General features: G+C 41.6%; 1 protein-coding gene and 1 pseudogene across 1 annotated transcript in view; both read right to left on the reverse strand.

The window, feature by feature from the left end:
- Nucleotides 1-839: 839 nt before the first annotated feature.
- REEP5 (receptor accessory protein 5) overlaps nt 840-27,508 on the reverse strand; it is a 44,155-nt gene continuing 17,486 nt past the window's right edge. The window contains exons 3-5 of the mRNA XM_066382021.1: nt 20,289-20,427; nt 7,739-7,907; nt 840-3,801 (exon numbers count right to left, since the gene is read on the reverse strand). Of these exons, the coding sequence (XP_066238118.1) occupies nt 3,752-3,801; nt 7,739-7,907; nt 20,289-20,427 (358 nt within the window). The 3' untranslated portion in view covers nt 840-3,751. The remainder of the gene's footprint in view (nt 3,802-7,738; nt 7,908-20,288; nt 20,428-27,508) is intronic.
- On the reverse strand, nt 22,969-23,435 carry LOC136402443 (small ribosomal subunit protein eS24 pseudogene; annotated as a pseudogene).

Here is a 27,508-nt window from a genome sequence, read left to right on the forward strand (position 1 = left end):
AATTAATAAACATTTATTTTTTTTAAAAAATGTGATTCTGGGACCATCAACATCACCTGGGAACTTGTTGGAAATTTAAATTTTTCAGCCCTGCCCTAGACCTACTGAGTTAGAAACTCTGGGGATGGGGCCAGCAATCTGTGTTTTTATAGCCTGCACCTGCCAAGAAATTCTGATGCACACTAAAGCTTGAGAAGCACTACTAACCTAAGAACCGCCTTATTGCTCTTAAGCTCAGAGATGTGCTTTATAAAGAGATGTTAATGGGAATACTGTGGTAGGGAGCCAGAAAAAATTAAGGTCATTCTCAAATATATTTACTCTCCTGTCATACTATAGAGAACTGTAAATTTGATGACTAAGGACCTGAATCATATATTATTCTAAACACTACGACTGTAGACATACAGACATATAAAGGCATGTGCGGGAGACAAAGCTAACACAGCCTCCAGCAGGAGGTATTTTTTAACACTCAAGTTCTTGGTCTCAAAGTACAGAATAATTTGGAGACACATAGTGTTTACTACATCAAAATAAATACACCAACTATGTCATATGACACGTGTATAACGCGATATGTGAGTAGAAAGCAGTAGTTTAGATTTCCTTTAAATCTAGTACGAATTATTGATTGAAACTTTTTTTAGTAAGGATGTTTTCTTTAGGGAAAGTCTGAACTCTGACAGGTAGTCATCACCAGGAGAAAACCACAGGCCGGGTGGGAATGGGATTAATAAACAGCAAGCAATGTTTAAAGTGTATCTGTTTTCAGATTTTGCATAAATTAGTCTAGTTTTAAGCCCCCCCCCCCCCCGAAATAAAATGAAATGTAACAGTTCAATGAGATAATGGAATTTTATTTACATCAATTTCCATTCACTATAGAATATCTTCAGGATAGGCGGTAACTTATTTAAAGGCTATGCTCATTTTCTTCAGGCCATGGGTAGAAGACTCCCGCGTAGCAGTAATTGTTGAATTGAAACCTTTCAAGTAGAAGAAATCTGGAGAGATTCTGTAACTACACATCCCCCAATCCATTCAGGTACAAATAAATACTTGCCTTCTAGCCAGACACAGGCTCAATTCGTTTTCCAAAGGCTCTAGCATGGCAGTATATTACTTGGGAAATCTAAGGTGGGACAGAATTGTTCATCTCGTAACATCTCCTGTATATATGTATGCTTTCACTGCCAAAAATAGTAACAAGTTTCTTCCAGAATGCACTGTATGCAAAAGCTATCAAGACCAAATTTTTGCATTCAGAATATATTTTCTTGCAATAGTTTTTAAACAGATAGTAGCCAGTAAGTAGTTAAGAGCAATAGTAACTTTTATGCCTCCCATCTTGCCAGATAATGTTTTCTATATACTAACAATTTGATTATATGTTCTGTGAGGTTGCTAATTTTCATTCTTTTGCCACCAAGAAATATGTACTTTATTTATGGGGTAAGGGATTTAAATAGTCCTTTATGTATTTTTAAATCTAAGTCTTGATTTTCTCCAAATAATAATTGTTTGCTTTCTAAAAGTTTTTTATTTTTTTAAGATTTATTGATTTTAGAGTGAGAGTGAGAGAAAAAGGGAGGGGGTAGGAGCAGGAAGCATCAACTCATAATTGCTTGTTGTATGTGCCTTGACCAGGCAAGCCTGGGGTTTTGAACCAGTAACCTCAGTATTCCAAGTCAACACCTTATCTGCTGCTCCACCACAGGTCAGGCACTAAAAGTTTTTTAAAGTAAGTTTTAATAAGATGCCTTATGATCACTATTTTTCCCAGAAAAAAATTAATGCCCTGATCCATATTATTAATATTTGGGTAATATCATCCCTTATTTTTTTTAAAAAATATTTTATTTATTGATTTTAGGAGAGAAGGAAGGGAGAGAGAGAGAGAGAGAGAGAGAGAGAGAGAGAGAGAGAAAGGGGAGGAGCAGGAAGCATCAACTCCCATATGTGCCTTGACCAGGCAAGCCCAGGGTTTCAAACCGGCAACCTCAGTGTTCCAGGTCGACGCTTTATCCCACTGCGCCACCACAGGTCAGGCCATCCCTTATTTTTGATATCTTTAATATTTTTAACATGAGATATCATTATGATCTTATCTAATTGTTACTAAAAGAATCACCTTTATTTGCATTAAAAAATATTTTACAGGCAGGATATTTAATCTTGGTGGTTTTGTTACACTCTTTAGTCCGTTTAGTCTAATTCAGAAGGGTCCTAGCAATATGGTTGGTCTAAAGCTCAGTTTTTCTAATCCAGACAAGCTATCAAGGTCCCTATAAACTACTTGACTGATGAAACTGGAGACACTGATTTTTAACTTTTTGTTCTATTCTTAAACTATGTAGTTATATGCAATTTATCAAAACAAAGCTTAAAGATGAAGGTGTTTAAACAGACTACAAATGATTCTGATTTGCAGACTAGGGAGGCCTCTTGTGTTTAACCTTAAAGGCCAGAGAAAGGTGAAGGCAGTCTGACTTAACCACTGCCAACTACTATAGGTTACAGGTTATACCAAGTTTCCTTTCAGTCTCCCAGAAGTGCTCTTAGAGCCCGGTGTCACCATCCGCAAGGATTGCTAGCTCATGATGTCAAGAACATACCTGTAATCAGAGGTGAGTAAGTCTCTGAGGATCCCTAAACTGGCTTGAAAAACGACTGGGAGGCCCTGGCTAATTAACTTCATTGGTTAGGGCATCCTCCTGAAACACCGAGGTTGTGGGTTCAATCCCTGGTCAGGGCACATAAGGGAAGTGACCAATGAATGCACAACTAAGTGGAACAAGTGAATGCTTCCCTATCTCTCTCTCCTTCTATCTCTCCCTCCCTCCTTCTATCTCTAAAACCAATTAAAAAAATGGGAAAGAAAGAAGACTAAACCAATGTGTTAGCATTGACGGTGAAACTAGGGATGATTTCCATTTTAGCATCTCAGAAACAGACAAACCTAAAGCTTTTATAAGCAGGTTATTAAAATTCCACAAGACAGTTACTGTTAGTTCCAGAGGGAATTGGGAGCTGTAGGTTACTGATGTGTGTGTACACTTCCCCGCTTATCAGCAAAGTGACTGATTTACAGAGCCGTTCTAGTACTCAGCTGCTACAATGTTAGGGAAACACCCAGGCCAACCTCCACTCAACCTCACTGAACACTTAACCGTTCACTTGAACTACTATTGTTTGTATGGATTTTCTCAAGTCCTCCTTGCAGATCACACCAGCACCGCGGGACCCTCAGCTTTTGGCAGTGCTCTCCATGAGCATATGCAGGTTACAGTCAGCACATGTCCCTACATATACGTATGCACAAATACATTAAAAACATTTCATACAAAATTGTACGTCACATGAAGTAGAATCTTAAAGAGTATACTAAAACATGAGTACAGAGAAAATTCATGCAGAGAGAGCCCTCTGAAGTACAAAGTCTGTGGGGTATATAATTTTAAGTTTACATTTCCTGCAGGATGGTAACATGTCTTTTCCTACCCAGAGGCAAAATATATTTTCCAAAAATTTAGATGCTGCCCATTACATTAAATTTAAATTAAAATGCTCCCTATGTTTATAGACGGTACAAGTAAGCAAAAAATACTTACAACACATACCATTTTTTAATATATCAAAAATGTTTCCAAGGCAACATTTTTAAAATGATTCTACCACAGTCCCTAACACAACATCAAGCTCTAATAGGAAGGTAGAGAGGGCAGAAAGGTTTCCTCCCATCAGTGGTTTAGGTGCTCTTCTTCTCATCACCCAGTAAATTCACGGCAGCTTTCTTGGCTGTTAGGAGGAAAGGAAATCATATCAAAGCTATTTGCAACACAGGCTCTGTGCGTAATGTAGCTATGAGATAACAACTGGGTGACTCATGTTGGGCTGGGAACACACTGAGGTGGGTGGTCAGGGCTAAGAAGGTTTCCAGAGAGTGGATGAGAAACTACTTCATGGCACACATCCTGAGTGCCTGAGCAGAGCTCTGGAAGGCCAGCTGGCCTAGCCCCCGGCAGTGACAGTGTCACCTCAGCCCCCATCCTCCCGCAAGCACTCCCAATGGTGGAGATTCCTTGGCCATGTGTTCCTCTGTACAATCAAATTCTCGTTTTCATCTGAAATTCTCGTTTTCACCTGTACAATTACACTATGTCTCAAAGTCTGATGACAACTAGGTCACCCACTTACTCTGTGGTGACAAAGTAGAGGAAGTCCACATCCCCAGAACCTAGGGAGACTGGTATATTTGTTCCCCTTTGTATTCTCTCATTGTGCCACCATTTCCTCCTGTGACGGGAAGAGTGTGCTGCGGGTCTTTCCGTTGGTGGCAAGATACAACATTCACCCAGAAAGTGTCCGTCCATCCGTGGGCACTCAGCCTTTCCCTTTCCAATCCCCACGTAGCTGGCAATGTGCTGTACTAGTGTGGTGTGTGGGGCAGAGGAGGCTTAATGTTTTCTGGACGAGTGAGGGCCTCCTGTCAGATTCTACAACTGCAGCTGTTTTCGATGGAGCCTACGCCCAGTAATGAGAGCTGGGCCCCTCATTTACCACCTGCCAGTTGCTGTCCATTCAATTAAAATCGCTGAGCAACGGAATCAAATTATAACCTCTCTCTTCACTGGCCCTTTGTAAAACTACTTCCTGGAGAATCCAGAAGCTTTGGGGAAAGTCTAATGTGTAGCAGCATGGAAGTTCCTCATTTTCATTCTCACACCCCTGGTCAGGAATGTAGCACCTCACAGTAAAGATGAATTACAACTGGATTTTAAAGTATTGCTACGTAAGACAGCCAAGAAACTCAGAAATGCGGACAAACTGGACAGAAATGACATCACCAGAGGTTGACATTTAGGTAAGGGCAAGGAGGAACAGAGAAGAAAACTCTTAAAAAGCAAGGGGTGATTCCAAAGTGGGAATATGTGAGGGTTTGAAGGTTACAGTGACACTCGGGATTGTAGGAAGAGGTTCTGAAGTAGAGCATATGCACAGAAACAGGAGTTCAGAGAGCTCTCTGAGGACAAATGAGGAGAACCCCACTGCGGGGACGTCAGTGCTGGTGGGGATCTCACCTCCCCAGCGGCCAGGGCACCCCTCGTCTCCCACTCCCCACGGGTCACAGAGCCCTAACAAAATCCCCAAGTTCCATGCCCACTGCCCACTTTTCTCCAGTTTCTGAATTCCTTCCTGTGCCCCTGGAACTTAAGAGCCATCAGCAGCAAAGTCTGTTCTTATTAACTTCTCCGAATATTTCCTCAACCTTACTGCTTTCACAGAAGTACGACTGTCCCTGAGGATACTGCCTTCTCCTGTGGTGACTGTTCTATGTTTCTTCCCTGACCCTAGCACCACTGGGTCTGGAGGTCTGGTGGTGTCTTTGTCCTTTACTGTCACATGCGGAAGCTCATGTCATCAGATTCTATCTTCCTCTAGCATTTCTTTTCCCAGTCATCTCTGACCCTTGTGCTATGCTGCCTTATTTCTTTAAGATTTTTGCTTGAAAGTTCTACTCCTTTTTAAATTATGGGTGATTTCAATATCAATAGATACACATGACCCTTCCAATATCCTGACCACTAAAATATCTGGCCCTTTACAGAGTAAGTTCGCTGACCCCAGCCCTAGACAACTATTTCATACCTCTCTTTCCATCCTTTCTTTCCATATCCTTTCTCACTAGACCATTTCTTCCTGCTTTACTGAGAAATTTGAAGCAATCAAAAAACTACTTCAGGAAGCTCCCACCATCACAAACACCTAGCAGCATTTTACCCATAAACCCTGATTTCCCTCCTGTTGTAAACTATTCCTGCTCCTGTGACCAAGCCCTCTATTTGTATACTAGATCCTGTCTCCTCTGGTCCGGCCCAAGACAGACCACCAGCAATTCACCGTCTCACTTGTGTCATTTTCTTTAATGATCCATTAATGGATCATTCCATTAATTTTCAAACACATTTTGTTTCTTCTACCTTACGGAAAAGGAAAAAAAAAAATTCCTCAGGACTCTAGTTCCTTTTTCCAGTTATAGCCAAATTCTTCTGCTCAGCTGAAGGAAATTTTTCAAAATAGTTATTTACCTTCTCTCATGCCTTTCTTCCCATTTCTCTCAAATCCATTCCAATCAATTTTGCTCCCACCATTCCACAAATCTGTTTTATCAAGATCTCTAGTGCCTTCCTCGTTGCTAAATCCAACGGTCGGTTTTCAGTCCTTATCTTACTTAACCTGTCTGAGCGTGTGCCGCAGCGGCCACAGCCTCCTATCTGAAACACGTCGCTTGACCCAGCCACACCCGTCTCAGCTCGCCGTTCCCGTCAGTCTGTGCTGCTGGTGGCTTCTCATCTTCTCCATCTCCAAACACTGGGGGCCCCAGAGTTCAGTTCTCAGACCTCTCTTTTTCCTACCCACACTCACCCCTAGTTATCTCATTCAGTCTACTATACTGTCTATGTGCTGGTGACACCCAAAGGCATATTCCCAGCCCAGACCCATCTACTGAACTCTTGATGTCTGTACCCAACTGGCTACTCCACGTAGGTACCTCACACACACCTTAAAGTCATGTCCAGAACTGAATTCCTCATTTTCCCCTCTCAACGTATTACACCCAGTCTTCCAAGCTCCACTGCAGTTCTCTCCTTCCTATGTTCTGGCTGAAAAGCTCGGCCTCGTCCCCGACTCCTCTCCCATACTCCACAAGCAAGTCTGACTGGTCTACATTCACAATCTATCAAGAACCCAATGACTTCTTACCTCCTACTGCTACCATTATGAACCAAGCCACCACCATCATTTCCAGCCAGATCACCACAATGGCCTTTGAACTGGTCTCCTGATTTCCTTCCTGTCTCTCTTCAGTCTAGTCTTAATACAGTGGCCAAAATGATCCTGTTCAAACCCGGGATGCTCAAAACCCTCCAACAGCACCCCATCTCACTCAGGGAGAGCCAAAGCCTGTCTCCTTCTAGCCTCCACTCTTCGCCCTCTCTGAACTCGCCTCCTGCTCTCCCTCTCGGCACTCTCTTCCAACCAGACTGCTGTTCTGTCTGGCGCATTCCTTTCCATCGTTCCTTCCTTTACCACTCATGTCTGACTCAGAATAGCCTTCTTGGCGAGTTCCTAAGTCACTCTATTTAAAATGCCTCTAGCATTCCCTTTTATTTACTATGATTTTTCTCTGTATAATCTGCTAAATATACCATATAACCTACTTTTTAATTTAATACTCATTCTCACTCTCTCCCAAGATTGTAAATCTTCATGAGTTCAAGGAATATGATATTTAAGTCACTGCTTTGTCCCAGTGTAATGAATATACTTGGCACATATGAAGCACCTCTGTAAATATCTGTTGAATGAATGAATCAGAGAGCTGCGAGAAAGGACATTCCCTGGGACCTGTAACAGAACAGCATTTTAAGCAGTTCAACCCTTTAGTGAATTAAAGAGATGTATCTGAATATAAATACGAATGATTCTCTATAATCTCTGCCCACCAGAAGGCCATTTTTCCTCTGTGCTGACTGAACAGTGGATTAAATGTGGCTTGGAGGAAGAGTGTTGTGTAAAGAACAATAGGCAGTCTTGGTAAAGAAACCCTCGAGTAACCCTGGTGTTTGGCAGAGGAAAGCTGAGAAGACAAGAAGGCCAGAAAGCTGATTGCTTGAGCCCACATGTCACACCCTCTCTCACATGCTGAACCAACCTTGTCCTCGAGTCTTACCTTCTTTAGCAAAGGCATCTGCAGTCTCTTTGGCTTTGTCCTTCAAGTCATTCACCACATTGTCTACCTGGGACTCGTGCTTCAGGAAGAAAGGCCGGATGATGCGCCTGTAGAGCAGTTCCGCCCCGTTGGAAGGGCTCGGGGCCATGCACCACAACAGGAAGCCGCACTGCACAGAAGGAGAGTCCACAAGGTAACGGGAGGGCGTGGCACCTGACCGCACGCTGCGCGCCGCTGCGCTGGAGTGCCGCGGCCTCTGCTCTAGTCTCACAGCACTGCCAGTGTCTGCAAGCTACAGGGGGCTGTTCTCCAGTGGAAAGAAATGTGACCGATAAAGGGCTAGAAAGGAAAGGCTGAGACCGAACAAGAAAGGTAAAACACACCAAGTCCCGCAGCTTAGCACCTTAACTTCCTTCCTAACATGGACCATCGTTTAGTTATAAAAGCCTGCTTTAATTATAATTCTTAAAATCGATTCAGAATCATAGTTCTTATTTGCATGTGTAAAGTCCAGTATAGATAAGCCTAAAATCTATGAGGCTTCTTCTTAACCCCAGTAAATTTGTCACGTTTATTAATCCTGGCATAGCAAAAATACCCTGGCCATTCTTGAAATCTTCCCATAGTGGAATCTCAGTTTTTTGTTGAGCTTAGCTTTCAAGTAATCTTTACAGTCAGGTATTTCTCTTCTTTCATCCTGAATGTAGATATTCCTCTTTATGGCTTTCCATTGCCACTGATATAAAAAAATTTTGAGTCTGACCAGGTGGTGGCACAGTTGGCAGAGTGTTGACCTGGAACACTGAGGACCCAGGTTCAAAACCCTGAGGTCACCAGCTTGAGCGTGGGGTCGCTGGCTTAAGCATGGGATCATATACATGACCCCATCCATAGTCACTGGCTTGAAGCCCAAAGGTTGCTGGCTTGATCAAGGGGTCACTGGTTCAGCTAGAGGCCCCCCCAATCAAGGCACATATGAGAAAACAATCAATGACAAACTAAAGTGATGCAACTACAAGTTGATGATTCTCATCTCTCTCCCTTCCTCTCACTTAAAAAAAAATTTGATACAAATTCTGCCCTAAAACTTAAAAAAACAAGAATTATCACACTATATCTTCAAAATAATTTTACTATTTATTCAAATGATAAATAACTTAGCACTTAAAGTTGTCCAAGCACTGTAGTCCTCTATAAGATAATTATTCCTCTAACATGCGTCCCCAAACTGTGGCCCCCTGAGGCCATTTATCCGGCCCCCGCCGCACTTCCGGAAGGGGCACCTCTTTCATTGGTGGTCAGTGAGAGGAGCACTGTATGTGGCGGCCCTCCAACGGTCTGAAGGACAGTGAACTGGCCCCCTGTGTAAAAAGTCTGGGGACCCCTGCACAACATCCAGAGTGATATGCTCATTTCCCAAAAAGTTTCATAAACACACATACTAGAAGTTTTTTGTTCTAAGATTCTAATACCCAGTTTAGATGACTCTATAAAAAAACTCATTTCTTGAGATTCCAAATCTGTAATTTTTTTTACAGCTTCTCCTTAAAGGACATATCCCTCAACTTCCACCACAAATTTAACTAAATATCCTTAGTCCTTGTTATTCCAACCTAATAATGTATTCAAATAATCACGAAGCTACATTGTGGCCCTGACTGAGTAGCTCCATTGGTTACAGCATCGTCCCAAGAGCCAAGGTTGTGGGTTCAATCCACAGTCAGGAAACATACACAAATCAACCAAAGAATGCGTAAGTAAGTGGAACAACAAATCGATGTCTCGGTCTCTTTCTTGCTCCCCCGGATTATGAAAAACAAACTATAGCTATATACCGTATTTTTCATTCCATAAGACGCACCTGAGCATAAGACACACCTGGGGTTTTAAGATGGAAAATAAGAAAAAAAATATTCTGAATCAAATGATGTGTCAAAATATTTTGTAAAGTACCGTATTTTTCACTGCATAAGATGCACGAGTATTTTCCCTCCGCTTTTGGGGGGAAGAAAAGCACGTCTAATGGATCAAAAAATACAGTACTTCTTACAAGAAACATATCTAAGACAAAACCAATTAAGAACACTTAAAAGAGATTTTCTTCCTTTTATTTGTATTAGACAAACACCAACTCCCAAATAGCTCGTATAGTAATATTAGTAATACTTAAGGCAAAATAAGCAAATAATGATAAAGTAAAACAATTCACCAAGAAGATTCACCTTGTATGTAAACATATGTAAACTACATATAGATTTTTTAAAACACATATAGATTTGTATACCGTATTTCCCCATGTATAAGATGCACCCTTTTTCGAAAAATTTGGGGTCTAAAACTGGGGGCATTTTTTTCAAATTTTGGGCCCCAAAATTAAAGTGCATCTTATACATGGGAGCGTCTTATACATGAAGAAATATGGTATATCTTAACTATATCTTTACAAGTATAACTTATTTTTAATTATATAATTTGTAATTTTATATATATATATAGCTATGTAGCTTCAAATATAGCTCTGAAATATATAAAGTCAGAATTATATAGACAAATGGACAAAATCCACAATCACAGGTTTTAACACTTGGATCAGAAAGTTAGATATCGCCTGACCTGTGGTGGCACAGTGATCAAGTGTCGACCTGGAATGCTGAGGTTGCCAGTTTGAAACCCTGGGCTTGTCCAGTCAAGGCACAAACAGGAAGCAACTCTGAGTTGATGCTTCCTGCTCCTCCCCACCCCCCTTCTTTCTTTCTCTCTTTTTCTCTCACTCTCTCTAAAATGAATTAAATAAAATCTTTTTTTAAAAGTTATGTATCAATAAAAAAGTTATATGTCAAACAAATTAGAAATTAGTATGAATATAGAACCTAGAACAAAATTTTAAATCTTGATTTCAAGACATATATTAACTTCTCTACCCAAAAGCTGGGATTCTAAGAGAATCGTATACTACATTATACAGAGGATAACAGAACAGCCCAGAGAAACTGGGTTCCAATCCTGATTCTGCCACTTGTTAGCCTGACAAACCTTGTGCATGTTACTTTCCTTAAGTCTGTTTCTAACCTCATAAAATAGTTATTAACTGAAATGTTTTTAAAAACTCTACCTCATACAGATTTTGTTGAAAACAAGAAACATTTGAGCAAAGTTTCTTACCAACCAGATGAACAGCCCCTGACTTACCAATTTGACAACAATTTTTCCACTTTCCGATGGTGCAAGAGCACAACATGCATTCAGTAGAGACCAGCTATAATGCTCAGTAGCAGGCGTCCCCAAACTGCAGCCCCCTGAGGCCATTTATCCGGCCCCCCGCCGCACTTCCGGAAGGGGCACCTCTTTCATTGATGGTCAGTGAGAGGAATACTGTATGTGGCGGCCCTCCAACAGTCTGAGGGATAGTGAACTGGCTCCCTGTGTAAAAAGTTTGGGGACCCCTTGCTCAGTAGCTTAGGCATATTGAATGCATTTCAACTTACAGTATAGTATTTTCTACTTGCAATGGGTTTATCAGGATGTAGCCCTATCAAAAATAGAGGAACATCTGTATTTGGAGAGAGCTGTTTTTAGCGTCTTACATCCTAATATGATATTTCTTATTTACATAGGTGTGTTTTGCTGTGTATTTTTCCCCCTTTTCTTTCTTTCTTATTATTATTTTGGGAGAGGAAGGGAGAGAGACAGGAACATCAAGCTGTTCCGGTAGGTGCCCTGACCAGGGAATCGAACTGGCAACCTCCGCGTTCCGGGACAACACTCCAACCAACCAAGTTATCAGGCCGGGTCTTACTGTGTTTTGTTAATATTTAGGAAATTCATAGTGACATTAATAAATTTTAATTCTTACCATTTAAAATTGCAAGAAATTTAATCTCCTGGCTGGTTTTCCTGCATAGAATATCTGGTTTTCAGGGATGGATTATTGATGTAGAGACAGACACCCATACTAGAACCACAGTGAGTAAGGTGAAGTGGAAATAACTCCCTGGATTAAGAATCAGGAGAGCTGATATCTACTTTATGAACTAGGTAAATCAACCTCACTAATAGTTAATCTTCTCTTCTGTAAGATTTTGTAAAAAAGTCACAAATTAATGTACTTGAGGAAGGTATATAAGATACTAGTAGTACACCAAGTCCTATAGTTCTTATTGTTCTTAAAAATCTCTGAAATATTTACCTGTGTAGATAGCAACCTCTCAGCAACTGAGAAAAGCTGCTTCATCCACCTCTTCTGGATGAATTCAGGTGAGACTACCAGAGAGGACCAGAGCTAAATGTCTATATTTTTTCACCTCTGCAATGTGATTACTACTCCAGACTGTCAATTTAGTTTTTTCCAGGACTCTCTTGAGACAGAAAAATAATTACTGCTCTCTACCTACATCTTTAGCATTTTCCAGTTCTCAAATAAAATAACTCCCTTGTATTAAAAATAAAGTTAATTACTGTTCAATCCTCAAGGTGATATTCAGCTTCCAGCTTTTACAACTCCCTTTTCTTATCTGTGTAACTATTCCACAGTCCAGGAACAGCCTGACCTACATGGACCTCGCCATCCTTCCGGCCAAGCTGTCGTCAAAGTGCCAGCTGACAATACTCCCACAAGCCCCCTCTGACCTGTAGTTTAGACAAAGACTCGATGCTTTTTTAACTGAACTGTTGGTATTATTAGCCCTGACACACAAAATCCTTTAATTACAAATTACAATAGGACAGATAATTCTGTTTGTGATTCTAATGCTGCCATCCAATTTTTCCCTAGAAGTGTTATTTCCAAAGTAGGGTTTGGGACCAACCTGGTCAAAACTGAGAGTGAATGTCAGAAAAAATATATTTCAACACTGGCCTCCTGATAAGCTAGTCAGTTCATCAGAAACCTAAGTCTTCAGAAGCCTTTGCTATGTAGTCACAGAACAGTGATGGGCTGGAGTTAAAACAGACTGCTCAGAATGTACGTATAAAAGCAAACAAAGAACATGTGAGGGGGAAGACTTCTCTATCTTCTTGGCCTCCTACAAAGTTAAGAAGAGAAATGTTATGCTCTCTGACAATGGGTGGAACAGTACTGGCAGCAGTCTGGACCAGGACTTCAACTCAACAGAATTTGTTCCACCTCATTTTAAAAATAAATCTAGAAAATGATTTCAATGAGGGTAAAGATGAGGTACAAAGTTATTCATTGCATCATTAGTTATAACAACGAAATAGATCTCCTAAATGTCTATTAATTAGGGAATGAGTAAATTATGATCTACAATGGATAGATAGTTATATCAAAGAATATTGAATAACATGAGAAAATAATCAAGTATTATATTAATTGGAAAAAGTGAGATACAGAATTGTATCTAGTATGTAGCCTCAACCACATATATATGGTTAAGACAATAATATAGACACAGTTTTGTGTGTACAGAGGTCCTCAGGCTACGACACAGTTCTGCTCCTGTGACAGTGATGTAACCCGAATTTTGCTGTGAGTGGAAACACACCCTAGCCTAAGTCACCTATCCTAGCACAGTTATAAAATCATAATCTAGACATAAAAACACAAGTAAGCCATAGGAAAAGGACATAAATATACAGTGCTGTGCACTGTACCGTGTATTCTTCCACTGTGTGCAACCAAACCAGTTCACCACGTAGTCCGTAAGTACAATGGCATAAGCTGAAACACTGACATTTCAATTTTTTAAAGTTTTTATGAAAGTGTTGTAAACTCGAAATGTCATATATCGAGACTGTCATAACCCGAGGACCCCCGTGTTTATGTCATAGACCAATATATATGCACATTAAAACGAACAGGAAGACTATCCTAAGATGTTAACAGTGGTAAGGCTACAAATGTCTTATCTAAAGCATGCCCCCTCTAGCCCTGGCCGGTTGGCTCAGCGGTAGAGCGTCGGCCTAGCGCGCGGAGGACCCGGGTTCGATTCCCGGCCAGGGCACACAGGAGAAGCGCCCATTTGCTTCTCCACCCCTCCACCGCGCCTTCCTCTCTGTCTCTCTCTTCCCCTCCCGCAGCCAAGGCTCCATTGGAGCAAAGATGGCCCGGGCGCTGGGGGTGGCTCTGTGGCCTCTGCCTCAGGCGCTATAGTGGCTCTGGTCGCAACATGGCGACACCCAGGATGGGCAGAGCATCGCCCCCTGGTGAACAGAGCGTCGCCCCTGGTGGGCGTGCCGGGTGGATCCCGGTCGGGCGCATGCGGGAGTCTGTCTGACTGTCTCTCCCTGTTTCCAGCTTCAGAAAAAAATGCAAAAAATAAAAATAAAAAAAAATAAAAAATAAAGCATGCCCCCTCTACATACACACGTGAATGTAAACAGTGATAGCAGAAACTTTTGTTTTATTCACCAAAGTATCCCCCAGACTGAGAACAGATTCCGGCAGAGTTTCTAAATAATTATCTGCTGAATAAAGAAATGAGCATATGCTTGAGAATGCAGCGATGGTGGAGGTAAGATCTATGCTAGTCCTTAAAATGGGATCTCTCCCCTAAAACAACTTCTACAGACTCCGTAGTTCAGAGGCTTTTTCTCAGCCTGTTCACTAAAACCACTCAGACTATGCCACTAATGCAGGAAGAAAAGATTTTAATTAACAGCATAATTCAAGTTTTTTTTTTTTGTTTTTTTTTTGTTTTATTTTACAGAGACAGAGAGAGTGTCAGAGAGAGGGATAGATAGGGACAGACAGAAGGGAACGGAGAGATGAGAAGCATCAATCATTAGTTTTTTGTTGCGCGTTGCAACACCTTAGTTGTTCATTGATTGCTTTCTCATATGTGCCTTGACCGCAGGCCTTCAGCAGACCAAGTAACCCCTTGCTCAAGCTAGCGACCTTGGGCTCAAGCTGGTGACTTCGGGGTCTCGAACCTGGGTCTTCCGCATCCCAGTCCGACGCTCTATCTACTGCGCCACCGTCTGGTCAGGCAGCATAATTCAAGTTTTAACCATGTCAAGTATATTATCTATTCGGAGCATATGCAGTGTACTCACTCTCTCGTCATCGATACTATGCCGCCATGCAGCTAGAAACTACTAACGGATGCACATTCATTTTACTATTAGGAAAGAATATTTGCTATAAAGCAGTTTTGTGACATACTTCAACACTAAATAGAAATGATTTAGTGATTATCTCTTAGTCTGGATCCTCTCTCTCCCTTGCGTGGCCTCTGTTAGCAGAGGTGATTCAGGAGCAGGCTGGGAGTCAGGCTTGCTCATGTTCCAGAAGGTTGAGGTCAGACACTGGTGTGAGTGCTGCCGCTGACATGATCCTGTTCACAGCAGCAAGCTAGTGGGCCCGAGGCAAACCCAAGTTTCTTTCCATTGGGGAGAACACTGTTACATCACTATCACTAGATGGGTCTTATTAGGGGCTTTAAAATTATTTAAAGTTTAAACTATATGACATCTGAATTAAAGATTATAACAATACATATATATTTTTAAAAATACATCTTTTTAAAAACTGTTTACTTTATTGATTTTAGATAGAGGGAAGGAGAGGGAGAGAGGGACAGGAACATCAATCTGCTCCCGTATGTGCCCTGATCGGGGATCGAACCAGCAACCTCTGCACTTTGGGATGACAATGCCAACCGAGCTATCCAGCCAGGGCAAAGATTATAAAAATATTTTTATAAATGCTAAATGTCTTTGAATAACAAAACCAAAAGACATCCAGTAAGCTCTGAAATCTTAAATCTTCTCACAGACCGATTTTTTCCATTTGTTTCAAAAGAAAAATTCTTCAGCTGTCTTCCAAGGCATTCTGTGATGATGCCAGTCAAAATCACTAAATATGTATACTACCATGAGCATGTTTTCATTTAAATTTTCAAACTAGCTTCTTGTTTTCATTTTACCATAACTGGTGTCATACTATATATAATGTTCTGTAATCTTTTATAATTAATGAGTTATGCAAAAAAAACCTATCTGTACATATGGGTCACTTTATGCCGTTTAACTCTATGGATGTATGATTAATTCATTTAACCATTTACCAGCTGATGGACACTCAGCTGTTTACAGTTTTTTGTTATAACCAAATCTGCTGCCATAAATATCCTTACACAGCTCTTTTGTGCAGCAAATATTTCCTTAGGATACTTAGATTGCTAGAAAGAGAATTTTCAATTTGACAAAAAAAACCATCAAAAAGTTCCCTAAAAGGGCCATTCCAATTTATATGGTCACACTGCCACCGTGCATTCATTTACCAATACATTCACCAATACCACGGTATTCCGCAATTTTAGCTCACATTTCCCAGTTCACTACTGAGATGTTAAATTGCTACTTACTTCTTTTTCTTCTGTGAAATATAAATATAAATCTATTTATAATCTTTGTCCATTTTTCTTTTTCTTTTACCTGTAAACACTTTTTATATATTCTGGATACTAATTCCTTGTCTATTTTAAGTGTTGTGATATATCCTCCTAGTCTGTCATTATTTTTTAACTTTGTTTATGCTGCCCACTGTCATAAATAAATTTAATTTTTAAGAATTTAGTCAAACTTCAATCAAATATTCTTATTTGTGACTTGGCTCCATACCTCCTAGTTAATACACATTCTCCTAGCCTGAGCAGGTGCTACTGCAATGGATAGAGAGTCAGTCCAAGAAGCTGAGGACCCAGGTTCAAAACCCCAAGGTCGCCAGCATGAGTGCAGGCTCATCTGGCTTGAGCAGGGGTTTTCGGCTTGAGCACAGGGTCGCTGGCTTGAGCACGGGATCACAGACATGACCCCATGGTCTCTGGCTTGTGACTAAAGGTCACTGGCTTAAAACCCAAAGTACTGGCTTGAGCCCAAGATTGCTAGTTTGAACAAGGGGTGGATCACTGGCTCAACTGGAGCCCCCCAGTCAAAAGCACATATGAGAAAGCAATCAATGAACAACAACTAAGGTGACAGAACTACAAATTGATGCTTCTCTTCTCTCTCCCTTTCTGTCTGTTCCTGTCTGTCCTCTCCCCCCTCTCTCTTCCAAAAAATATAACCAAAAAAACATTCTTCTATTCTTTTTTCTAAAACAGAGGTTTTGGCATAGACGCCCTGTCCTTGTGAGGTGCTGAGGAAACCAGGGGAATGAGTTACCAGGACAGTTCATTCCCAATCCCTCGAGTTGTGATTTACAATTCAGCAGCATCTCCCAATGAATTTTGGGGGAGCAAACGGGGACACCTCCACCCGAGGAGCTGTGAGGGAACGATGATTAATGGTCGTTCTCCACTGCCTCGGGCTCCTTCCCTAGGACCCACCAACCCCACCTAGCGTGACCAGGACTGGGATGCAGCCTTCCTTCAGCCCAGCGCCCAGCGCCCAGCAGAGGAGCTGATGCTCTGGCGGAAACTGAGCTTACAGACCAAAAGAACAAGGTGTTTGAAGAGGACAACTGTTTCAAAAGAAAGGCAGCACAGTCAACTACAGATTCTATCAGCAGCAGAAATATTAGAACTGAATGACCAAGAATTTTAAATTGGGTTACTAACTATACTGAAAGAAATATAGCAATTTGAAACAAGAACAAGAAAACACAGGAACAAGCCAACCAATAATATTAGGTATCAAAAATACAGTAGTTTATATAAAGAACCCAATGTAAGGTGTAAACAGCAGAATGGAACAAACTTGAATATTAGAAGATGAAATTAAGAAAATCTCCCAGAGAGAAGAAAAATATAAATACATTTTTTTTTTTTTTTTTTTTTTTTATTTCAGAGACAGGGAGAGTCAGAGAGAGGGATAGACAGGGGCACACAGACAGGAACGAAAAGAGATGAGAAGCATCAATCATCAGTTTTTCATTGCAACACCTTAGTTGTTCATTGATTGCTTTCTCATATGTGCCTTGACCATGGGCCTTCAGCAGACCGAGTGACCCCTTGCTCGAGTCAGCGACCTTGGGTCCAAGCTGGTGAGCTTTTTGCTCACACCAGATGAGCCCACACTCAAGCTGGCGACCTCGGGGTCTCGAACCTGGATCCTTCCGCATCCCAGTCCGATGCTCTATCCACTGCGCCACCGCCTGGTCAGGCAACAAATAAATTTTTAAAATAGCTAAGACAACTGAGCAGACGGTGGCGCAGTGGATAGAGAATTGGACTGGATGCTTGAGCGTGGGCTCATCTGGTTTGAGCAAAGCTCACCAGCTTGGACCCAAGGTCGCTGGCTCAAGCAAGGGGTTGCTTGGTCTGCTGAAGGTCCACGGTCAAGGCACATATGAGAAAGCAATTAATGAACAACTAAGGTGTCACAACGAAAAACTGATGATTGATGCTTCTCATCTTTCTCTGTTCCTGTCTGTCTGTCCCTATCTATCCCTCTCTATGACTCTCTCTTTGTCCCTGTAAAAAAAAAAAATTTAAATAAATAAAGAAATAAATAAATTTAAAATAGCTAAGATAAAGAAAAAGAAAAAAAAATATGCACAGTTACCCAGAAATGAAAGGAGATAATATCAATGTGGTAGTGGTTGTGGTGAGGAAGACCAAAAAACAGGAGAGTTTCCAAATAGAAATGTAGAAAAAGCAGGACAAATTGAAATAAGGGTCATGAGAAATATGTCTGAATATAGAAATAAGAAAACAATGATTAGTTCTAGAGGAAATAAAGACCATAAAAGAACCCTTCATGTACATACACTATATGTACGCTAGATGGCCATAAATAGTATTCACAGTCATACTAATGCAAGGGCGAATGTTTACCTGACCAGAATTACGCTGCAGATGCCAGAGGAAGAGGGCCCCTGAGGAAGATGGGGACAGAGAGGGCTTTGTGTGTGCAGCAGGGACACGGAGGCAAGAGAACAAAATTCCTATCTTCTGGTAGAAACCAAGAGCTAATTCGTAAAACAGAAGAATAAAAAGGTGCTGAACTAGAATATTATTTAGAGGCAGAGTAAAATGGCAAGATAATCTGCCATAAGTGAAGAGACAGTAGTTACTTTGAGGAAGTCAATACAGGGGGCAGTGGGGTGCAGAACTGCTTACAGAGCTCTGACTCTTTAAACTATGTGATGTGTAGCTTTTATTAAAATAAATACTTGATCTCTGGCCGGTTAGCTCAGCAGTAGAGTGTCAGTCCAGCGTGTGGAAGTCCTGGGTTCAATTCCTGGTCAGGGCACAAAGGAGAAGAGCCCATCTGCTTCTCTACCCCTCCCCCTTCTTTCTCCTCTCTCCTCTCTCCTCTCTCTCTCTCTCTCTCTCTCTCTCTCTCTCTCTCTCTCTCTCACTCTCACTCTCTGCTCCTCCCGCAGCTATGGCTTGAATGGTTCTAGCAAATTGGCCCCAGGTGCTGAGGATGGCTCCATGGCCTCACCTCAGGCACTAAAAAAGTTTGGTTGCTGAGCAATGGCACCAGATGGGCAAGCATCACCCCACAGGGGGCTTGCTGGGTGGATCCGTCAGAGTGCATGGGGAGTCTGTCTCCCTGCTTTCACTTAATAAAAAAATAAATAAATACCTGAGCCTAGCCTGTGGTGGCGCAGTGGATAAAGCATCGACCTAGAATGCTGAGTTTGCTGGTTCAAAACCCTGGACTTGCCTGGTCAAGGCACATACGAGAACCAACTACTAGGAGTTGATGCTTCCGTTCCTCCCCCACTCCTTCTCTCTCTCTCCCTTCTCTGTAAAATCAATAAATTTTTTAAATAAACAAACAAACAAATAAATACTTGAGCGTAGGAAGGGAAAGAAGAGATCCCAGAATAAAGGGCTGGACACACTACCCTTTCCAGTGGTGAGTCTGGCTCTGGAAACCAGACTACCTACACACTATACAGCTAACAGGAAGCAGGGCTTCCTCCATGGAAGACACCTGAGGAATCAACAGAAGACTGACAGCTTGTCCCATTTAGGGAGAGAGAACCACTCGACCTATTAAAAGGGATGAACTCTTTCTTTCTCATTCACTTCTGGTGCAAATCCGGAGTTGATACAATTCGCACTGAGAATGAGTCTCAACTTCCTACCCCTTGTCCCCACATGGTGGTGATCCTCTGCCAAACACGAGGTGTGTCAGGGCTGCTCCCTGACTACCACACCTGCCAGAGTCATTAAAATGACTTCCTCAGGGAGCCTGATTCACATCTTCTCTCTCTGCGCCTATATAAGAACTAAGTATTTTCTCTCTTCCACAAATACTATGACTCCTGCTGACCACTGTGAATAACCTACGGCCTGCAAAAACCTGCAGTGCTTCCACATTGAGTGTAGACCACACTGCATAAAGACAGCATCTTGGCAAGCAGCAGTGTTTGTGATAGGTCATAGTGTTTCCACCTTTTGCTATCAAATACATCTTGAACGTACAGTTGTTATGGCTGTTTACAAGAGAGTATACCAGAAAACTTAAGACATGTTGAATCCTGTCTTCCCGCTGAGCCACAGATGGCTAACATTCAAATATCTGTTCCTATTCCTTGCTTTTAGGTCCTGAGATGGAGTTTATTTTAGGAGTAGGGAGCAAATAAAGTATATAGACAGCAGGAAGCAGAGCAGTTTAGGGAAAGGCAACGTACCTTCAGCATGTAGTAGAAGGGGAACCATGACAGGAAGAGGTCAGAGAAGAATTCGGCAATGCTGAACACACCATACACTACCCAGTAGGTCAGCCACTGGGTATCATCTTCTTTGTTGGGACTCTCTATGGCTTTAATTCTGAAAGGCAATAGAAAACCAAGTACATCATGCGGTAAGATCTCAACATTTTCAAACCTACTTGCACAGCCTGCCCTCCAACACCAATGGAGAAACTAGGGCAGATACATGCACTGTGTCACTAGACCCACAAGTACAACATAAAGACAGGAAGCAATGTGGCGATCAGGACAAGTCATAAATATTTATTCCAGTGTCCTGGTCACCAGAGAAACCAGTACCAGCTGTCCCCTGGATCTCCACCAGCTCAGCCTCTACCCAGGCCCCAGGGGACACCACCAATAACTGGGAACCTGAGTAATTCCCACTCCCAGGAAGGTTCCTGCCACCAGGGGTATATCAAGAATTCTCATGATAACTCAGTTCTTATGCACTTTTTAGAAAAAAGATTTTATTGGCCCTGGCTGGTTAGCTCAGTTATTTAAGAGTGTTGTCCCGGAACAACAAGGTTGTGGGTTCAATCCCTGGTCAGGGCACACAAGGGAAGCAACCAACAAATGTACTACTGAGTGTAACAACAAATGAATGCTTCCCTTCCCCCTCCTGTCTCTCTCCCTTCCTCTCTCTCTCTCTCTGAAAATCAATAAAAATTAAGCCCTAGCGGATGGCTCGGTTGGTTGGAGCATCATCCTGAGCGTGGAGGATGCTGGTTCGACTCCCCAGTCAGCGCACATACAGAAGCAACTCAGTGTTCCTGTCTCTCTCAAAAAAATAAAGATTTATTGGTTTTAGAGAGGAGGAAGAGAAAAAGAAGGTGGGACAGGAAGCATCAACTTGTAGGCTTCTCATATGTGCTTTGACCAGGCAAGCCCGGGGTTTCAAACCGGCGACCTCAGCATTCCAGGTCAATGCTTTATTCGATGTGCCACCACAGGCCAGGCAGTTCTTACACACTTTTAATAACTGAGGTACATCATGGGTGAATAGGAATTTCCATAAAGGGACTTCGGGAACATAGGCCAGGCACTGCCCAAAGTCCGTAACGTATTTCCCAACACCCAGGTGAAAATAAACATGGCGTCCTTTTGGTTCTACACTGTGCGATCCTCAGGCTGAGGTCTTTCTTCCCATCAGTTAATAACATGACTTTCTCAGTACCAACAACTGCTTAAACAAAATTCATTCTGCAAATTAACAGAAATAAATTTAAGATATCTTACTTTTTTCATTAAATCCCCATTCCCCCACCCCATCCCCCTTTGGCCACCATCAGCTTGTTCTATAAATCAATCAGTCTGTTTCTGTTTTGTTTATGCATTTATTTAGGACTTTTTTTTTTTTTAATTCCACATGAAAGTAAGATCATACAGTATTTTTTTTTCTGTCTGATTTATTTCTCTTAACTCTAGGTCCATCCATATTGTTGTAATGGCAAGATTTTATTTTTAGGCCCTGGCTAGTTGGCTCAGTGGTAGAGTGTTGGCACAGCACATGGAAGTCCCAGGTTTGATTCCCCATAAGGCTACACAGGAGAAGTGCCCATCTGCTTCTCCTCCCCCCCTCCCTTCCCCCTCCCCTCTAACACACACTCTCTCTCTCTCTCTTCCCCTCCTGTAGCCATGACTCAAATAGTTAGAGCAAAGTTGGCCCTGGGCACTGAGGATGGCTCCATGGCCTCATCTCAGGTGCTAAAATGGCTCAGTTGCGCCTGACCAGGCGGTGGCGCAGTGAATAGAGCATCAGACTGGGATGTGGAAGACCCAGGTTCGAGACCCCGAGGTCGCCAGCTTGAGCGAGGGCTCATCTAGTTGAGTCCAACATCGCTGGCTCAAGCAAGGGGTTACTTGGTCTGCTGAAGGCCCGCGGTCAAGGCACATAAACAAACAAACAAACAAACAAAAACAATAAAATGGCTCAGTTGCCAAGCAACAGAATAGTGGCCCAGATGGGCAGAGCATCACCTGGTAGGGGGCTTGCTAGGTGAATCCTGGCTGGGCTGCATTCAGGAGTCTGTCTCTGCCTCCCCGCCTCCCAATTAATAAAAAAAATTTTCATTTTTATGGCTGAGTAATATTTCAGTGTGTGTGTGTAAGTGTCCATCGATAGATGAATGGAAAGATGTACAAATGGACACCTAGGTTTCTTCCATAGCTTAGCTATACTAATAATGCTGCAATAAACATATAGGTGCATATATCTTTTCAAATTAGTGTTTTTGTTTTATTCAGATAATACTCAAAGGTGGAACTGCTAGATCGAATGGCAGCTCTATTTTTAATTTTTTGAGAAATCTCCATATTGTTTTTCATAGTGGCTGCACCAAGCTGCATTCCCACCAGCAGTGTGCAAGAATTCCCTTTTCTCCACATCCTTGCCAGCACTTGTTGTTTATTGCTTTATTGATGATAACCATTCTGACAGGTGTGAGGTGGTATCTCATTGTGGCTTTAATTTGCATTTCCCTGATGATTAGTGATGTTTAACATCTTTTCATATGTCTATTGGCCATCTCTGTGTCCTTCTTGGAAGAAATGTCTATTCAGCTCCTCTGCTGACTTTTTTTTTTAGACACAGAAAAGTTCTCAGTTTATTAGTCCTCTCATGAGAAATCTGTGTAATCACCACAGACAGTCACGAAGAATCTTTACTCCTTCTGTTGTCCAATCGCCAGCTCACTTTTTGCCAGCACCAACATTGGCCTTTGCAGTCCCGATTTTCTTCATTCTGTTCTTGTGTTCCTTTTCTGTTTTCTTGAGGTCTTCTTCTTCTCATACAGGACATGTCTTGCAAGTCTATGTGTTTGGGTTCAATTTCTTTGCATAGTCCAAAGAATCATAAATCATGCCAAAGCCAGTCATCTTGCCACCACCAAAATGGGTTCTGAATCCAAACACAAAAATGACATCTGGTATCGTCTTATATCAATACATTTTGGCTAGTTTTTCCTAGATTTCTGTCTTGGGCACTGTTGCTTTCCCAGGGTGAAGGACATCAACAACCATTTGTTTCCACTGATGTAGCCTGTTGGTAATAAACTTCCTGGTCCAGGGAGTTACTGTGTCATTCATAACGGAGCCAATCTTCAAGCAGCCAGGGAGCAAAAGAGCTCCTCTGCTAATGTTTAATTGGATTGCTTTTTGGTGTTAAATTGTATAAGCACTTTATATATTTTGGATATTAATCCTTTATCAGATGTTCATTTACAAATACCTTCTCCCACTCAGTAGCCTGCCTTTTCATTATGTTAATGGTTCCTTTGATGTGCAAAAGTATTTTAGTTTGATGTAGTCCCACTTGTTTTTTCTTTTGTTTCCATTGCTCAAGGAGCTATATCAAAAAAGACATTGCCAAGAGCAATGTCAGTGTCTGCCTATGTTTTCTTCTAGGAGTTTTATAGTTTCAGGTCTAACATCTAAGTCTTTAAACCACTTTGGGTTTTTTTTGTTTGTTTGTTTGGTGTTTTTTTTTGTATTTTTCTGAAGCTAGAAACAGGGAGAGACAGTCAGACAGTCTCCCGCATGTGCCCGACCGGGGATCCACCCAGCACGCCCATCAGGGGGTGACGCTCTGCCCACCAGGGGGCGTCGCTCTGCTGCGACCAGAGCCACTCTAGCGCCTGGGGCAGAGGCCAAGGAGCCATCCCCAGCGCCCAGGCCATCTTTGCTCCAATGGAGCCTCGGCTGTGGGAGGGAAAGAGAGAGACAGAGAGGAAGGAGAGGGGGAGGGGTGGAGAAGCAGATGGGTGCTTCTCCTGTGTGCCCTGGCCGGGAATCGAACCCGGGACTTCTACACGCCAGGCCGACGCTCTACCAGAGCCAACCGGCCAGGGCCCACTTTGTTTATTTTTGTATATGGCATAAGAAAGTGGTTTAGTTTCATTGTTATTGTTTTGCATGTATCTGTCCAATTTTGCCAGCCCCACTTAATGAAGAGACTGTCTTTACCTTGCTGTATATTCTTGCCTCTTTTGTTATAGATTAACTGACCACATAAACAAGTATTAATTTCCAGGCTCTTTATTCTACTCATCTATAGATCTGTTTTTATGGTGGTGCCATGCTGTTTTAATACTATAGCCTTGTAAAATAGCATGATATCTCCTACTTTGTTCTTTCTCAAGATTTCTTTGGCTATTTGGGGTTTTCTGTGGTTCTATATAGGATTAAGTGTTCTAATAAAAATAATCTTTTATTTCTAAATCACAGAAATTTCTTCCATGGCCCTGGCTGGTTTGCTCAGTGGTCGAGTGTCAGCCTGGCATGTGGATGTCCTGGGTTCAATTCCTGTTCAGGGCACACAGGAGAAGCAACCATCTGCTTCTCCATCCCTCTCCTTTTTCTCTCTCTGTCTCTTCTCCTCCCACAGCCATGGCTCAGTTGGAGCAAGTTAGCCCCAGGTGCTGAGGATGGCTCCATGGCCTTGCCTCATATGCTAAAATAGCTCAGAGCATCGCCCCATAGGGGGCTTGCCTGGTGGATCCCAGTCAGGGAGCATGCGGGAGTCTGTCTCTCTGCCTCCCCACCTCTCACTTAAGACAAATTAAAAAAAAAAACAAAAAAAAAAGAACTTTCTTCTAGTCCTGGAAATTTCTTCATTCTAAACCTGAATTCAAAAATTTGTTTTTATCTTATCCTAACATATATCTGGATACTTATCATAACTAAAATAATAAACTAGAAGAAATCTGAATCTTGTTTAGCCCATGATATAGGTTAAATATTGAGAATACATTGGCTACTTAGTAAAATGGACTTCCCCAAAGAGACAGGCTGCTGAATCATGCTGAGTCATTCACAAAGAAAGCCTCTGAATTAATTAGAAGCAACTATGGGTTGGTATGTGTGTGCGTGCATGCATGCATAAGTTTTTAAAGGAAGTAACCACAGGAGAAAAGGCTGAATGTGATGACTGTTACTGATATAAGGAAGAGAAGGAAAGGAAGAAGTGACGAAGTGAAGACTGAATATCAAGACTTGGCAAAAGTTTTTCACTTTAAATACATGAATCATATAAAACGAATTTAAGAGAGCTGATTATAAAATGGCTAGTAGCGTGTAAACTGTGTCTGTGTTTTAGCTTTCCTCAGAGGAAGCTAGCTAATGGAACAGAAGGCCAAAGAAAAAGTGTAGGCAAGCGCATGAGCCAGAACCAACAACAGCACACCCTTACGTGTAAGGCGTTTTCCTCTGCTTTATCTGGATGTTGTTTATCTATTTATTTTTATAATAACTTACATATTTTATTGATTGATTTTAGAAAGAGAGAGAAAGAAACATCGATTTGTTGTTCCACATTTATGCATTCATTGGTTGATTTTTGTATGTTCCCTGACCACAGATTGAATCCAGAACCTTAGTGATAGGCACAACATTCTAACCAAATGAGTTACCTGGCCAGGGGTGGTTTATCCATTTACATCTAAGTGGATTTTTAAAGTTATTAGTCCAACAAAATTTCATTTCTTATACAGTCATCCTGGGCAGAGGGGATACACAGTTATATTTCACTTAGGGTCTTTTTTTTCCCCTTAAGTGAGAAGCAGGGAGACAGAGAGACAGACTCCCACATGCACCCCGACCAGGATTCACCGAGCAAGCCTGCTATGGGGCAACGCTCTGCCCATCTGGGGCTGTTGCTCTGCTACTCAGCAACCAAGCTATTTTAGCACCTGAGGTGAGACCATGAAGCCATCCTCAGCACCTAGGGCCAACTTGCTCCAATTGATCCATGGCTGTGGGAGGGGAAGAGAGAGACAGAGAGAGAGAAAGGAGAGAGAGAGGGTTGGAAAAGAAGATGGTTGCTTCTCCTGTGTGCCCTGACTGGGAATCGAACCCAAGATATCCACACTCCGGGCCAATGCTCTACCACTGAGCCAACCAGCCAGTGTCTCACTTAAGGTACTAATTATGGGAACTAAAACAGTCCATGAGTAAGTAAACACACATAGCCACACATAAATATAAACTGCTACATATTTCATGAAACCACCTGTAATTTTAAATTCTATTCTATAGTTATTTTTAAGATATTAGTCAAGATCCATAGATTCAAAAAACAGAAAAACTACCCTACTATTTCAAGTTCAGTGCTTTAAGGAATAAAAAAAATGGTTAGTTCCTTAATTTATCAACAATATGAATTCAAAAGTTTCTATGTTAATACACTTGGAATATTAAATAGTAATACTGAAAAGCAGAAAGAAAAGAACTCCAAATTTAATGGACACATTGATTACAACTTTGTAGAAAAGAGAAAAAAAAAGACCATAGTCTTATTAAAGGTGAAGAGATTTTTTTAAATAGGACTTCCCATATTGTAGAAGCATTTAATTATTGTTTGAATTTAAGATAACATAAAGTTTATTTTTAAAAATATGTCTACATGTCATAACATCATAAACTAGTCAGAACAAGAAAGAACACTGAAGATAATCTCACACATTTAGTTTACAGTTGAGGAACCTGAGGCTCAAAACGGTAGAGAAGAGCTTACAACTGGCGGTTCCGAAATGCTATTCACTTGTATACTTTTTCTTTTAAACTGATTTCAGCTAGAGAGGGAGGGAGAGAGAGACAGAGCAAGAGAGAAGGGCAGGAACATCTGTTCCTGTATGTGCCTGACCATAGATGGAACCAGCAACCTCTGTGCTTCAGGATGATGCAACTGAGCTCTCCAGCTAGGGCTTCTTTCTTGACCAGGTGAGCAGACATAGGTGATCTTCAACAATACTCTCTACTTGTACATATACTGAACCGTATTTCAACTTTTGTCTCAGAAGGAGGATGTATCAACTTATCATGCAACATGGGGATTCATGTAGTCATAAGATGCACTCTATGCCCTCAAGTCATTTGCAGTCCAGACAAAATGGCAAAGCTAAAGAATGGGAAGGGTAAGGAGCCTGATAATTACGTAATTTAACCTTCCTAACAGCCCTATGGAATAGATGTTATTCTCATTCTTGACAGGAAGAAACATAGACATGGCTGGGGTGCAGAAGATGGTTGGCAACATTATGGGAGCGGCTAGCAGCTCGAAAAGTTCAGAGCAGAATTAGAAATCACAGAATATGGAGCTGGAAGATATCTTAGAGATAAACTAGTTCAAATTCTACAAGATATAGATAAAAAATGAATTTTAA

Source organism: Saccopteryx leptura, chromosome 4, assembly GCF_036850995.1.
Source record: "Saccopteryx leptura isolate mSacLep1 chromosome 4, mSacLep1_pri_phased_curated, whole genome shotgun sequence".
NCBI classification, from domain to species: Eukaryota; Metazoa; Chordata; class Mammalia; order Chiroptera; family Emballonuridae; genus Saccopteryx; species Saccopteryx leptura.